Below are 15,981 nucleotides of genomic sequence, written 5' to 3'. Positions count from 1 at the left end.
TGAGGCTTGTCTTCAAATTTTTGAATTGGTTTGCATTAATGAAGTCTGCAATTAGTTATTAATCAGTATAGTACTCTATCTGTGGGTACTTAAATATTTTAAATAAATTTTTTTCATTCGAGTCAGTTCTTTTAAAAGACCTTCATTCAGTGCCATCTAGTGGTTTTCACAGTGTAATCCAGATAGCATTACATCAAAACCAAATTTGATTGTTCAAGTATGTATTTAGAAGTATTTTTATTTAGAGGATGAAGAAGAACACTGTTTAGGTTTTGCAAAATTTAACCTAGAGCTATAAACCCCAGGTATTAAAACAGTGCACATGTTTTAAATAAAATTTAGCTGAACAGCCCCATCGAAGCTGGCAGTGGCTGGTTGCCAGTGGCAAAGCAATCTTTCCACTCAGAAATGAAAATGATACTCAGTACAGAAGTTTTCTGGAAATGAGTATTCCAGGAACAAATATATCTCTACTGTCATACAGACTGGAATGATAATAAAATCAAAGACACAATCCTGAGCTTGTGAAGCTCTGTAGGGAGAAGCCAACATCAGCTAACTGGCTGACCAGCCAGTCAGATGAAATTGCTGAGGATATAAATATAGACTTCTAGCAACCTTTGGCTGTTACACAAAGAACATCCAGCCTAGTTAATGACATCTTTCATGCTTCAAGAATTTTCTCTTGGCAGGGCTATTACAATAGTTGTCCAAAGATTGTTTTGTGATCACTTATGAACTGGCAGCTTAGGAGACATTTGTATTAGCTCTCAAATAGGTTGGGTTTTGGTGAGGAGCATGAGAGGCTTAACATAAACTGCGCTTACTTATAAAAATTGGAATTGGATATATGTTTGGAAGTAAGATAATCATAGCCTTAAACATTGTAAGAACGATACAATTTAAGTCTTAAAGTTCTTATTTGATTTTGGCAGAGTTTTTTACATTCATAACCTGAGTAAATGTAGTGAAGTCTGAGCCTACACAGTACAGATTTCCCTAGTGGGAAGATCTGCCTACAGCAAGTAATTGGGACACTGTCCTGGGGAGTAGGAGATCCAAATTTAATCTCAATCTGATGGAAGTGAGAGCATGCTTGTGTGCAGCAGGGTTAGTGCATGGTAAACCTGGTCTGCACACTTTAATGTAATGTGCTAAGAGGACAAACTACCTCAAATTCCCTCACACATTCAGCAGATAACAGCATGCGTGATGGCAGCTACTGCAGCACCGCTTCTTACCATGTCGCCACCATCTGTTCTTTTCCACTACAGTAAAGACAGCCCAGTGAGCCAGCTCAGGGAGCTGATTCAGCTGGAAACTCATCATTTTGGGGGTCAAGACAGCTTTCCTCTCAATCACATCCTTGAAACGATGTAACTCATGGCTGCACCAGCACTGCTGCTGCAAGCTGCGTGTTTGGGGGATGGTGCGAAGAGCTTGAGTGTTACACAGCTCATGTTAGTCTACCCTGTCAAGAAATGGTGTTTTAAATCCTGACAAAATGTCTCAAAGTAAATATCAAAAGGAGGCATTAGCATGATGGTTTTGTATTTGTGTCTGACTCTTCTGTGTGATAAAAGGCAATCTTGGTTTATCAGAGCTGATTGTTGGTCTAGAGATACCACCTCCTAAAAGTACCGAAATCTTGGTTTTCGTAAAGTGGTGTTTTGCTGTCTGTTAGAGGGTAACCAGCAATTAACTAACTAATACTTAATTAGGTAAAGAGTTAACACTCTTTTCTTAAGATGCTTCGTTATTTTAAATCAAGGAGGCAGTAACTAGTGATTAAGCGCAGAGAGATTACTCCTCTTTGGGCTTTCCATGGTGCTGGAGCCTGTAGCTGTTACACAGAGTAGTGAGAGTGAAGAGGAGTCTTCACAGTGCGAAAAATGACAAGACCAGATCCAGATGTGCTAAAATTTCAATATCCTTTCCTACGCTGACCAAGGAAATTCCACAAAACAGTTCACCTTGCACTGAGGGGACCATCTGTGGCAGAGCCCATAACTAAACGCTGATTAGAGCCTGTATTTTTTTTTTTAAGTACCACTGATTGAGATGTGTAAGTGCTGTATCTGTGTGTAACTTTAGCTTATTCTTTGATTGTAATATTAGCAGAAACACATGAGTGTCAGTGGGCAGCCCATATTTAACTATGTAAAATAAAATGATACTTTCTATGAAAACAGGACAGTGAGCTTTAAAATGGCTACAATTTCATAACTGACTTTAATATTCTGTGCCATTTGCTGGAGACGCAGTCTGTTACACTATATCCATGCTTTGACATGGTTTTGTTCATTTTTGTGGAATTTTTTTTTTTAAACTAAACCAGCATCTCATAGTGACAGCACAAATTGATGTGCCGATACTAAACCTGTTGCTAATGCAAACATTAATTGTTACATTTATATGTATTAAAGCTGTTAATGTGTACATCTTGTTCACAAAACAATTAAAAAAGTACATCCTAGAAATAGTATTTACTTACTCAATCAGATTCCACATGAATAAGACCTTTGATGCAGTCTTGCCTTTCACTATTTTGTGCCTTGTTTCTACCTATTCTTTCATTGTGGATATAAATAGTAAACCCCTAATTATTTATGCCAGCTCTTTGCTAAATAACGTTCAATATTTCTATAAATAGACATTATTCTTGTAGAATTACACTTGTATGACCTAGGGGTGAAAGAACTGGGTTTTGGAACACAGAGAAGATTGCAAAGGAAACAACCCTTTTCCCCTAAATCCAGTTATGGTAATGTGGAGACATTTTATGGATAATTATATTGGGGGAATAGATGGAATGAATAATACCAGATTGTTTAGATAAAAATAAATGTTGACCAATGTATCACTCCAATACAACATGTCATGAAGATTTGAAAGTACAGAATTATAAAACCATAAAGTACACAGAATATTTAAATTATGGCTTGAAATATTACCAGTCTTTAACAAAAACATGTGCAGCATATAGTAAAAACATAATTTTGTAACAGGATATATTAGCAATAGATAGACCATCCAGTGAGAGGAGTAGTTACACAAGCAAAAAGTAGCTGCATGCAAAGCAGGGAAAATGGTGACTTAGGAAGCTGGTTTTTAAGGGCTACTCTGAGGTGTAGCCAAGGCTTTTGCAGTGGGAAATATGGTCTCCAACAGAGACAAATTGTGAAGTCCAGGAACATGTGGCAGGTGTGTTTTCCAAAGGCATTAATAAGCTACAATAAAGAATGATGTAAGAAGCTGCAATGTTAGTTGATTTTTCTTTTGTTTAGAATTCCCTATAGTAAGATCCAGGAAGATAAAAGTAGACTCATAAGTGTGTAGGCTTAGTAATTTATTTCAGTCTCACCCTGCAGATCCATTAAGAAAAAAGAGAAGGGGAAAACATCGGTGCAATATGTTTGTTATATTTGTACATAGCTCACTACCAGGGAATGTGTTATATTAAGATAAAGAGAGTAAAATAAGGTCTCTGGAGTCTGCTTTGCCATAAATTGTATTTCTGTGCTGTTATATTTCCATTTATTTCAATGGTTCTATCCTGGTGTACAATTGGTACAACAAAAGGGAGAATCCATTTGAAAATTAGTGCTTATAGCCTTACAGCATGTAACATGAAGAGTGCAGTAAAATAAGGCCAGGCCTGATGGGATTAAAATGGCCTATCATTAAACTGGTTTAAGATGACGACAGAGGTTGTATTCCAATGCCCTTGGGATTTATAGTTTGATTTTATTTTTCTGATTAGGGCAGTCAACAGAGAGAGACTGCAAATAAATAGATTTTCTGCATCTTTTAATGAACTCAAATAATGGTGCATGGATGGATGGGTTTCCATCCATGTGTTGTTATGGGCTCTGTGTAGCTGGAGGGGTGTTGTATCTTCAAGGGTTAGTTAAAATTCAAACTTCTGTGACTGACAGCACTATTTTGTTTAATTTATATAGTTGCAGCCTCTCTTCTCTTTAATGCACAAATTCTTTTTTGAGATAGAAGTCCCTTGGTTTAAGCAGTGGAAAATCTATTATGTTTTTTATCACCAATTCCCACAGAAAAAAATTTTGGTTCAGGGTGCACAAAATTCATAAAAATAAGTGTCATTCAACATTTTTGTAATGTGGGGTAGGAAGACTTGCCTCCTGTATTTCATTATGGGAAGACAGTCTCTGCCAGCAGTGCTGCTGAGCTTTTTAGGGATGCACAGGCTGCCCATGATAGGCTGTCACTGACTTGCCTCTGCATGCAAAGTTATAAAATCAGTGGATTTGAGATTAGAAGGCCTATCTCATAAAGACAGTCTATCCTAATATTGAAAAGGGATACTACTTGAATAACGTCAAGAATAGAAAATGAGTACAGTAGAAAAATCCAGCTCTCCCAGCATGCTTGAAAATGTGCAGACCACTGAGATATGACCATGTACACTACAGCAGGAGTAGATCTGTGGAGGTAAATGGTTAGTCTGACCCCCCCCCACTGTACACCTTTGGGGGCTTTACTTCAGATTTGCTCTAGTCTGGTTCCATGGACTGGACTCACAGTTTCATCTGAGAGAAATCCAGGTTGTGCACTGAAGACCACTCTGGGAGACAAAGTGCAGGAGCAGAGTAAGGCAAGAGCAGGCATTTGAGCAGTTCGCTTCAAAAGTGCCCTGTAAATCCAAACCAGAACTCTGATATAGATCCAACCCAATTTCTTGATGTTAAATCACTATAATAAAGAACTCTGCACTGTTGATAGATCGCAAAAACTGTTACAAGTGTGTTTCAAGATGATTATAGCTTTTTAAGAGAGATGATCACCTGTTGGTTCCCTTGACTTCCTTAGGAACTGAGAGGGGCATCTCTTTACACAGCAGTCAGCTCTTACCCAGAGTTTCAAAGTAAGCCACTGACAGAGCAAAGGCTAGTGTGGATCTGGCCCATAATGCTTTTTTTTTTTCCTACACTGTACTACAAACCTTAGCTTTCTTTCATTGTAGCATGCTTTCTGATATGTTAACCAATTTTTAACATTCAGGACAAGAAAAGAAATAGATCAAAAATCGGCCTGGTTGATCATGTTATGAAGATATGTGGTTTTGCTTGGTTGCTGTGGATGCAAGTCCTTGACAGACGGAGCTCTCAGTCACAAGTCAAAGAAAAGTCACCAAGAACAAAACCATCCTCACAGCCAATTCTCGCACCAACTCTGCTAACTCCTGTCCTGTCCGGTTCAGGAATTCCAGCTAGGGATCTCTGTTCATGCTTGGGAACATGAACAATGGAAAGTTCAGCTGTTGCAGCTCCTTCTCCCACACAGTTTGATTTCTTTATTGTATATTTAAAAAAATGAGGAACTTCTGATGAAAACTCTTTCACAGACAGGGCAAGGCATGGCACCTCTTTCCAGGATCCCAGTAGTAGTGACTTGATTGCAAAGGCTCAGTTTCTGTCCTTCATCCCAGATGGACTAAACACTTTCCTCTTCTTTTGTGATACTATAATCTGTTAGCAGTGTAACACTGATTTCTGAGCCATGTGTGCTGCCCGTGACTGACAAGGCTCTGGTAGGTGTATTACTGTGGGTAGCACTGGGAGGCTTTGTACGAAATTTTGCCTTGCAGCACAAGACTTGCTTTTTAAAATGTTGCCGGAAACTTTTACTCAGCCAATAAAGAGCAAAAGGATTGATGCAGGAATTGCTGAAGGCCAAGGCACGGGAAAAAATAGTAGCTATCAGATGAAAGGTGGAAGCATCTACAGAAGCATGGTATGTAAAAGAGCGGTATAGGTAGAGGATGTGGTTAGGCAACCAGCAAAAGGCAAACAAAGCAACAAGCACCAGCACTGTTTTTGCAACTCTCTTGCGGGATTCAATCTATGAGAAAATAATGCATATCTGGTATTAATAGCAATTAGTAACACATGTTTATGTAGTTGGTGCTGATTTTCAAAGGGGTCTAGAAGTCTAAATGCATTAGTAACCAAAAAAGCAAAATGGAAAAAAAAAAACCAAGAAACCAACAGAAAAATAAATCTATTTCATAATTTTTCTAACAAAGTATTTCCAGTGCAGAGCACATTCCCTTTCCATTATAAATCATGGGGCAATCTCATCTAGACTAGTATTTAAAAGTACAATAGTTAATGTGTCAGCTCATATGGATGAGGTCTCAGTTTTTACAATTCAGTGTTTTAACTCCTGAGTTTAATAGGGTCATAATAAAGCAAAACAAACCCCATCCCTCTTTCGGAAAGCATGCACACTCACAATTAAGTTAATGAGTCATGAGCATGTGCTTAAGTGCGTAGCTGAATTTGGATTGCCAATATGGGCTGAGTCTATGGAGCTTTTTACTCTATTATCAGGTAAAGGTTTTGCACTCAAGAATGCAGACTTAATCAGCATGATAGATTTTGGAAAATTGGACACTTAGTGCTCGATCATAGCTTACCTGTTTACGGGCATGACCATGTTCTTCTGCTGGCATGTTGGATGTACTTTTATATAAAGTTCTGGCGATAAGAAAATAGTAGACAGAGATGACAGCTAAGGGTACAATATAGAACACTAAGAAGCAAACCAGGGAGTGAGCTTCCTGCAGGATCTTCTCAGATACAGGATAGGGGGCACATGCCTCAAAAGTTACATTTTTCTCAGGATTGCTGAAAGAATACAAATCTGAAAAAACAGCCTCTGGGATAGCAAATATCATGGAGATGATCCAAACACAGCCAGCTTTACAGCAGGTCTTCAGGAGCGCATCTGAAGTCTGCAGTTCCAAGGGCTTAACAATGGCTCTGTACCTAAAACCAACCAACATCATTGTCAGAATAAATACAGAAATAATGTAAGCACTGACAATGCAAACTTCTTGAGGATAAAGCCATCTCTGTTATCGCTAAACTAAGGGTGGTAGAATCGTCTTGGAAATGAACAGATACTAGCTCTTTGTAATTAAGATAGAAATGTAAAAGTTAATTTGAAGCATGTATTTTAATGAATTGGCTGGCAGAACTTGTCATTAAAGCCTTCCTAAGTAAAGATGACTTCTACTGTTTGGATTAGGATCAGTAAGGGCAATCATCTCTCCTTTTTTTTATGGCACTGCCTAGAAAGGTAAATGAGGGAATTAATAGGCAAAACTGGTAAAGGTATAAAACAGGTTAACTATTTTATAAATACATGAAACCAAGCATGTACACCCCTCCTTTCTTCCATGTTCTTAAGATCCCAGCTGAGTGCAGTGATTTGACTCAAAATAATGCTCCAGTATTCATTCATATTTATAAAACAGGAGCTAACACTGCTGTTGATTCATGGCTGTGATTCTGCAGCATGTGGACTGAGTCAGACATATGAGAAAAATCTGGGTAAATCTATAGTTGTGTGAAAATCTGTGTGGAAATGGGACATGGAAAAAGGACAAACTGCCACAAAGGTGGATGAAGCAAAGGAAACAATATACCCTGCTCCTGAAGTATCAGGGACTCTGGATGGTGCAGAAAGAAAAGACCCCTTCCAGGGGGGCACAAGACTGGCATGAAAGGAAAGGAAGTGAAAAAGGATCTGGAGGATAAGAGAGCTTAGTTGTACCATTTTGCACAACCTGAGGATCTGGTCTTTTTCTCTTCTAGGCAAATTTAAATAGAAAACTGCAAGCTGGACTGCTATTTATCAAGTAAATACCATTTTTATTGACGTCGAGCTCTTCTAGCATACTGGAACATGACAGTCTGGCATTGCTCACGACTGATGTTCTGAGCTTTCTCTGTAAGTTTACCATGTAGTTACACTGTGAAAATGCAGCATGGAGTATTTACATAACATGGAGTATTAAATATAGAAGCAAGTGTCTAAAGCATAGAATCATAGAATAGCTGGGGTTGGAAGGGACTTTTAAAGGTCATCTAGTCCATGATGGATTCTGAATTGATGTCATACAGGACCAAGACCTTGGAGCTATGATAGACAGTTCAGTGAAAACATCAGCTTAATATTCAGCAGTAGTAAAAAACCCCCACCAAACTATTAAAAAAAAAGAAAGGCAAAATGTTTGGAATTATTAGGGATACAAAGGAGAGCAAAAGAGACTGTTGTGCAGTTATCTGTATCTCTGGTTCATGCAACTCTCGAACACCATGTGCTGCTCTGCACACCTTAACTCAAAACCCCCACTATACTAAGGATGGAATATAACATGAATAGCCTGGAGAGATGGATAGGGATCACTGTCTCTTCTGGCACAAGAGCCAGGGCCATCAAATGAAGCCACGTGCAAAGCAAAAAAATGAGTTGCTTATGCAACAGGCAGTGAAAGTCATTGCTAAACAAGTTCAAGAAGAGGCTGAACAAGGATCTAGAAGAGAAATCCATTGAGGTTATTAAATACACAAAAACCACATCTGCTCAGGAGGTGATCTGAAGGCTTAGGGTATAAGTGTAGTGTTGTACAGTGGTTTTTATTCTTCTTATGTGTCTTTTCTTGTCCTTATACTAGCACTGCTGGAGGCTGGTATTGGCCTACATAGACCCTTGATCTGACCCAGTGTGGCCGTTCCTGTGTTGGCTGATTTTTTTTGGAGTACAGTAACAGTAGCATTGCTTAAATTGTGGATATGTGAACTACTTGCTGTTACATACAATCCACAGCTGCTGGCATACAAGATGAAAATCTTTTTCTCTCTTAATACTAAAATTCATTTGGGGTTTTTCTGCTCCTTGACATGCTCATGAACTGAAATGACATCTTAGTTTTGTTAATTCAGAAAAGAAGTGCATGGAGAACTGATTGTTCAGCAACTGCTAACAGCAGTCAGATGGAAGCACTGATCTCTACTAACAGTGCTGTCATTGTAACCCGAGTTTAATTTCAGGACCTCTGGGCTAAAATATCTCTGGAAAAGATCTAAGAACTGTAAGAGAAAGTACTATAATTGTGTCATGTCACACTAAGCACTTATCAAGCTGAAAATTACTATAGTATTACAGTAACCATCAAATCATGAGAGTCATTAACAGACTATTAACAGTCTGTTCTGTGTTTTCTTTCGGCTGTTTACCCCACTTGTCAATCTTTTACGTTCTAGGATTTTAGAGCCTCACTGAGTCCATAGGACAAAGGATTTCCACTCAGTCTTTTTCACAGTTTTATTTTTCGTCTTCCCTAACTACTTTAGTCCACCACTAGATAGCACCCATATACTGTCTTTTCCCTTAATTGCCTTAAGCAGTTTCCCTTTTCTGTGCAACTGAGAAAAAAAACCTGTACTGTACTTCAAGCTAATAAAAGGTGAAAAGACTTAAAGAGTCTTTCTCACTTCACACCATTATAAAGAACTGCTGCAATTTTTCTAACAGACATTTTAAAATTAAATGGGAGAGTTGCTGATTTGGGTTTTTTTAGTTAATTACAATGTGCCATTTAATATTGTGCAAAATTATAATTTCTGCTCTTTTATTCATTTCTAACTTTACACCTGCAGTCTCTCCTGGCAAATCAGTCACATCAGACCCACCTGTCAGCACTGAGAACAGTCAGGGTAAACACTGATACTCCAACTGAGGTTAACTGGATAAAAGACAGCAGCTTGCACCCAATTCTTCCGAAGAGCCAGGTATCCACAATATAACGTGTTGCATCTACAGGCACACAAGTTAATAAAAGCAGTAGGTCTCCAAATGCCAGGCTGGTGATGAAGATGTTTGGAACCGTCTGCATTGATTTAATCTTGAAAAAGACTTTGATGAGTATAGCATTTCCAAGGAGACCCACTGAAATGATCACAGCATATGTAACATAAATTGTGCACAGTATTTCTAATCCTGGAAAGGAGTCTTCGGTCCATTTTTCATTTGTGGTTTCATTATCAATGATTGATTTCAGTTCTGTACCATTTGTAGATGCACACAAAGTCTGATTAGCTGAATGCAAGTATACTTGAGACATTTCTTTAACTGTTTCTTCTCCCCAGGCTGGACTTAAATTGATCAAAAAATTGTTTAATATTTAGCTTGCAGCATATCAGCAAGGTCAATAGAAAGGTACAGATTTGTGCCTGAAATTAAGATTCCCGTTGCGCATTAACTACTTTCATCCCCTTCTGGGTCTCAAAACATGCCTAGGAGAAATGCACACAGATCCTGTTCTGAACTGTGTAGGAGGTGGAGAATTTTTTTATTGGCTTTGCAGCTAGTGGAGCAGAGAGGGAGGAGGAAAAAAAGAGAAAAGGAGTTTCTTTAAAGATATTTGCTGAAATGATGTTTTTTTCTTGGAGGTATCTGACAAGTAAATATTGTGTTGTAATTACTGTAGCATTAGGGTTTGCATATTACCTAGCAAATGTTAATATTTTTCAAAATATTCTGAAAAGGAAATAAAATGAAAATCTGAAATAGTTGTCTCAATAGTACAGGTAAGGATAGAATATAACAATTTAACACAAAACTGTACAGTATACCTTAATGGCAGATAAAGTATTTCAGAGTATAGATAGTATTTGCTGAAAAAGCCATAGAGACAACTTGTGCTTGTCTATGCTCTGATGAGTCTTTCTATCACAGAAATGCAGTGACCTTCCAAAAGACAATATAAAATCAAAATTTATGGCCATAATCCTGCTAACACTTATATTAAAGCTTAGGTTTGTCCCTTGAAACAGTCTCATTGCTATCAAAACCACAACTTACGCTGGAGTTTGAACAGGTTTATAGATGGTTGCTGTACGGAAGCCTGTTACCTTGCAATAATCCATTTATTTATTGGCTTTGGATGGTACAGCTGATGATTCAAATCTTCTGGGAGAAAAATAACTCTTCATGATGCTATCTCAATCAAACATGTTAGTACTATGGGTTTTCTTATCTTTAGATTAGTCAACAGTCAAATCTTAAACTCTGCTCTGTGATGAACTCCTGATTAACATAAAATAAGGTACAAGGAATGTGACCTATTGAGTTAAATCTCCTGAAATTAAGGAAGCCAAGATCTAATTTCTAAATAGTGGAAGTGGAAAAGATATCAAAGGACTGAGCTTTATGCCTTGAAAATGAAGATGAGTAGCTGGAGTACTTTTTCCTCCAGATAGTTCTTTAGCTGAGACGTTGGAGTGGAGAAGATAACCTGCTTAAATCACAAAAGCAATCTTATAGCCAAGTCCCTTTACCTTTAGCTGCACACGTACAGACACACAAAATCAAGTTTGTTTCATATACTCAAAAAAACTCCTCTAAGTACTATGCATGAAAATTCTAATTTTCCCTCTCCCAATCCCAATCCTTGCAAACACAACTATGCCATAGATATCAGGTGGTGATAGACCACATGGTAGATGGTGGCCAGGTGGAAGAAGGAGTCACTAATACAAAAAGGATGCATGGGTTAAAAATTCCAATTATGTTTTTTGAAAGTGCTTTTAGAAGAGAAGATCTTGTCACGATTAACCATAATACATCCTTTTATGCAGGCACAGTATGTAGGTTGCTCACAGATTTAGGTGCCTTTGAGGATGCCCGATTATGTTGTCCACCCACACTGGTATAGTACTGTGCATTATATTTAATGTAGAGTTCAGTGACTGTAGCAGATTGTGACAGCTTAATGTCAGATAGTTACATAAAATGTTTAGATTTCCTGTATAGAAGTAGGGTATCGCCAAACATTGGGAACTAATTGCTCTCCACCAAGTGTTGAATACTCAAGGGTGGCATCTGAATGAAACATCAGGTGTTTAGCTGAAACTGGAATTTAGCTGAAAGAAACTTGTTACTTGCCTTGAATTGCACTAGAGGTTGGTTGATGCATCAAAGTTCAGCTAGCAGCCTAGATCCCAACCTCTTACACTCCCAGAGCTTTCAGAGCCATCTGAGAGATCAGGGCTGACAACGTGAAATCTGTCACTTGATCATTTTGTATGGCAGAATGGAGGACCTGAACTTATACCAGTCTGTGTAAGAGATAATCCAGAGGACTGAAGACTCTTGAGCTATGAGGTGCTCCCAACAGTTGGTTTGGGGGATGATTCAGGTGTGAAGGGAAAGGTGACAGACCTCCCAACCCATATTTAAACCTCTTGAGGACACCAACATGTGCCACAGGTGAAAGCAACCCCAGAAAGCGGCAAGGGCTTAAAATTCTGTTTACTTCTGGTACTTCATGTGCTGTTTATTCCAAACTGGACCTGAATTCATATATCTGAACCTGAGTGCTCAGTCTGATGCTTCACACTTTAGAGGCCCGCATTACCTGGAAACACAGACACATTTTCCCTGCTCTCTCTCTAATAGGGCACGGTACATATGTCTAACCTAGCTCACAGCAGCATATAATTCTACTTGGTTTTCTCTTTCTACTGAGAGATTGTATTTTTCCCAGCTTTCTGCCTCCTTGGGGGAATCTGGCAGAAGGAAGCTCCTTCGTTTCGCATAATTCTTCTTACGGCCCTTGTATTACTGCAGGTTTTAGCTAGTCAGCCAGGTTCTCTCTTTATGGAGTGTAAGATATTAGTTGAACTTTAGGAGGTGAAAAATATTATTTTGAAAAATCACACAAAATAACATTCTCTAGACCCAACAAAAGCCTGAAGGACAGATAGTAAACATCAAATATGCAATTTGTTTATTATGGTAGAATTTCAGTGTTTCTGTTCATTAATTTTGTGTACTCTTCATTAGTGTCATGGGTAGAAACCAGGCAGGAGACAACACACCATGGTTTTAACACAGATTCTGGTAGCTTTCAGTTGTGCAAATCCAGCTGAAAAGGAAGAGAATGGCGTCATTATTCCAAACAATAAACAACTCTAAGGCGTTATTTTAGAGCTCTGTCTTCTGGTGCAAAGAGAAAAGCAATTTGGGTAATTCTGGCTATTGTTTCAAGTACCAGGCTTCACAGAAGATGAATGTTCCTTTTGAACTCCATGCTGAAAAAAAGCCCCAAAACTAGTAAAATACCCAAGAGTATATCATTTAGCTGTATTTTTAATGCAAATTTTCTGTTTTAATGCAGTGTGACTGCTGACTTAAGTCATTTCCATGTGCTGCATAGTGTCACCCACTCAGAAAAATCTCTTTCAGAACCATTTGCTCTGCACCAAACTAAAATATGGAGAAAACAGCAAAAATCTTAACTGCCATTAAAGGAATTGATTTTCCAAAATTGTAATTATTTTGTGTAGCATATTATTGTTATTTCAGTATACATTGGTCATGCTGCATTGATCATTATTTATACAAATATGTCAAAATGCTTTGTAGGTAGAGTGCTAGGAACACAGAACTGATAACACACTGAACTACAGCTATATTAGCCAGCCTGGGTTTTTTAGGATTATTTTAACTCACTTTCTTAGGTCATTATTTGTATCATTTCTGCACAAAACTATTTAGTTGTCTTAATTCTTCTTTTATGTCTCAAACTCATTTTCGACCCTTGCTTTGATTGTCTCTCCTAGCAATTTTGCCATCTGTTTATTGCTGGCTGATGTATCTTTCTGTCTCTCCACTGAGCGAACTGACGTTTATGTTCTTCGGGTGTTAACGGCAGAGAGATACCGAACAGCTTGTCTATCCTAGTCCTGAATTTTGGTAGACTCTGTTGTGGCATCCTCTCTTATAAAAGGCTTTTCTCAGATTAAGATCTCTTCTACAGATAAGCCTGATTGCTATCCACATGCCCAGACTGTTCAGCACAGAGCAGGACTCTGCCATTGGGTCACCACAGGCACATTCCTCTTACTCCTCCCTGGAGGTATAAAACTGATTTGAAGTCTAGTAGTCTGCCCAGAGCAATGTAAATCTTTCCCTTCCCGCAAATCTCAGTAGTCTTCCTTTTAGGTCATCTTCTTTTGACATAAAGATGAAGGAAGGCTTTTTGCCTCTCCATCAAGAAGTCCTAACCTGGAGTCCTTTAACAACTCTAGCTTATAAGTTAGACTCTGCAGTTATAACTAGAATGATATTATCTGAAATATCTTTTTCTTCCTAGTGTTTTCTGAACTGGCTTTGCCACCTTTGTGTTGGGGAAAGGAGTCCCTGCTCTACAGACAACATTCTTGGGGATGGATACGCGTAATTGCCTTGGTTCTGACTTGCATCTATGTTGCAGCTTTAGTGTCTTCTCTTTAAATTGAAATTGCCAATAGCATGACAAATAATGGCAAGACAAGGGCACAAAGAGTATCATGACTCACGTCGATAGTAAGAATGAAGCTTTTATCTGACAGCCATTTCATGGGCTGTATGACTTGTGTAACTGTTCCCAATCCATTTTCTAGTGTTCAGGCAGGCAAGTATTAAATGGGAAGGCCTGAATGCACACCTGGAGCGAGCGTCAATGTCGGAGACAGCAGTCCATGTTTAGAGCAAATTACTAACACATCCAGGGCTGTTTCCAGTTCCTACTGCGAGAACGGGAATGAGTCATTTCCATGCACTACATCTGAGTCCCTTCCGAAACAGAGAGAACATCACCTCCCCATCTCACCAGGCATCCATTTCGGAGCTACGAGTGTCAGGCAATGGGGAGGGAGGTTGCATAAGGCTCTGCCCGCACTGGATTTCTTCACTTGAGAGCACAAGAGCTTGGTTTCAGTGTCTGTCAATCTGATGTTTTTCACCACTAAGTGGGAACATCTTCTCTACCCTGTATTTTGATTTTTTACCATTGCCCAGTGTCCTCAGCAGTTGGAGACAAAACAACTACTGAGCTATTAAAAGGGAAAATATCTTTTTAGGATACTTTAATGACAATTTCCTTGGCTGTGTCACATTCATAGCAGAGTGTAACCATTCATTGTCAATGACTACCCATTTAGGAGAAAAATGCATTAGTTTATCACTGGTTTTATCTCCCTGTCACCTGTATGGAGTCGATCCTACACCAAGGGCAGAGGGAGCTGTGCAGGCACTGAGATTTAGGGCATCAAATCCTGCAATAACGTTTGATTGGAACTGCATCCCTGTTTTCTGGAACTGAAGATGAGCTATCGAGTTACACTTTCAAATACCACAAGACTTACCAGCATGTCTAGGAGCAAAAATAACACAATCCCAGCCCTCAGTGTTACGAAGGTGAGACGGAAGGTCAGTTCAGATGAGCTGTCAGGAGCAGCATTCAGTGATACAGCAACAAGAGGGATATTTAAATCCAGACTAGCCTCCTTTTCCGAGAGTTTCCTCAGCCAGTTTCAGTATGGGAATGGCCAGTGAAATACTGGTGTCATTTCTCAAGAGAGAAGAATAAACACTGGAATGTATCCTTGTATTTCTTCTGTTACAGGAACAATCAGGAAATGAAGTAATATAGCAAGCATAATTCTTCTGGGCATCCTTGAAACTCTCAATGATACATTTAATTTAGAACCATTAGAGTGCCATTACATGCTAAATACTTTCTGACACCTAAAAGCACAGAGTATTGTGCATTAAGGCTTAACAATCATCTTGCGCAATAGGTAATTATCTTCCCAGTATTTTGATTTTTAATCTCAAGTCATTTCCCATAATGACATTTCTTTTGTTGTCCCAATAATAACTGCCTGCTAAATTTAGAAAGAATTATACATCTTGGGCATAAGTATTGCTAACCTGTATTGCTAACCACTATTGTAGATTCATAAACTGTCAGAAGAAAACTTAAACAAGCTGTACTGACCTTTAACTGTCATTCTATGTAATATTGTATTGGCTTTGTGTGGCAAGGTTTTTGGGGGGTCGGGTTACAGGGGTGGCTTCTGTGAGGAGCTGCTGGAAGCTTCCCCTGTGTCCGACAGAGCCAATACCAGCTGGCTCTAAGTCGGACCCGCCGCCGGCCAAGGCCGAGCCCATCAGCGATAGCGGTAACGCCTCTGGGGTAACATATTTAAGGAGGAAAAAAAGTTGGGGGGCACACAGAAAAAATGGCAGCCAGAGAGAGGAGTGAGAACATGTAAGAGAAACAGCCCTGCAGACCCCAAGGTCAGTGAAGAAGGAGGGGGAGGAGATGCT

At 38.9% G+C, this 15,981-nt stretch overlaps 1 protein-coding gene and 1 long non-coding RNA gene across 2 annotated transcripts; one reads left to right on the top strand and one right to left on the bottom strand.

Moving 5' to 3' along the window:
- Positions 1 to 2,213: 2,213 nt before the first annotated feature.
- On the bottom strand, positions 2,214 to 10,754 carry BRS3 (bombesin receptor subtype 3). The gene is made up of 3 exons (XM_052813499.1): positions 9,516 to 10,754; positions 6,452 to 6,803; positions 2,214 to 5,874 (listed from the first exon to the last, which is right to left on the bottom strand). The coding sequence occupies exons 1-3, from the start codon at positions 9,944 to 9,946 to the stop codon at positions 5,467 to 5,469; spliced, it is 1,191 nt and encodes a 396-aa protein (XP_052669459.1). The 5' UTR covers positions 9,947 to 10,754; the 3' UTR covers positions 2,214 to 5,466.
- On the top strand, positions 5,632 to 15,224 carry LOC128153773 (uncharacterized). The gene is made up of 2 exons (XR_008239100.1): positions 5,632 to 5,766; positions 13,982 to 15,224. It is a non-coding gene; the product is annotated as an uncharacterized LOC128153773 (long non-coding RNA).
- Positions 15,225 to 15,981: the final 757 nt, after the last annotated feature.

This window comes from Harpia harpyja, chromosome 18 (assembly GCF_026419915.1).
Source record: "Harpia harpyja isolate bHarHar1 chromosome 18, bHarHar1 primary haplotype, whole genome shotgun sequence".
Taxonomy (NCBI): Eukaryota; Metazoa; Chordata; class Aves; order Accipitriformes; family Accipitridae; genus Harpia; species Harpia harpyja.
This window is presented reverse-complemented; position numbering and strand designations above follow the sequence as displayed.

Coding starts and splice junctions, on each gene's coding strand:
- BRS3 (XM_052813499.1), bottom strand. CDS start 9,946: ATGTCTCAAGTATACTTGCATTCAGCTAATCAGACTTTGTGTGCATCT. Junction 6,804..9,515: donor ACTGTTCTCAGTGCTGACAG/GTGGGTCTGATG, acceptor GGTTGGTTTTAG/GTACAGAGCCATTGTTAAGC. Junction 5,875..6,451: donor ATGGTCATGCCCGTAAACAG/GTAAGCTATGAT, acceptor ATTTTCTCATAG/ATTGAATCCCGCAAGAGAGT.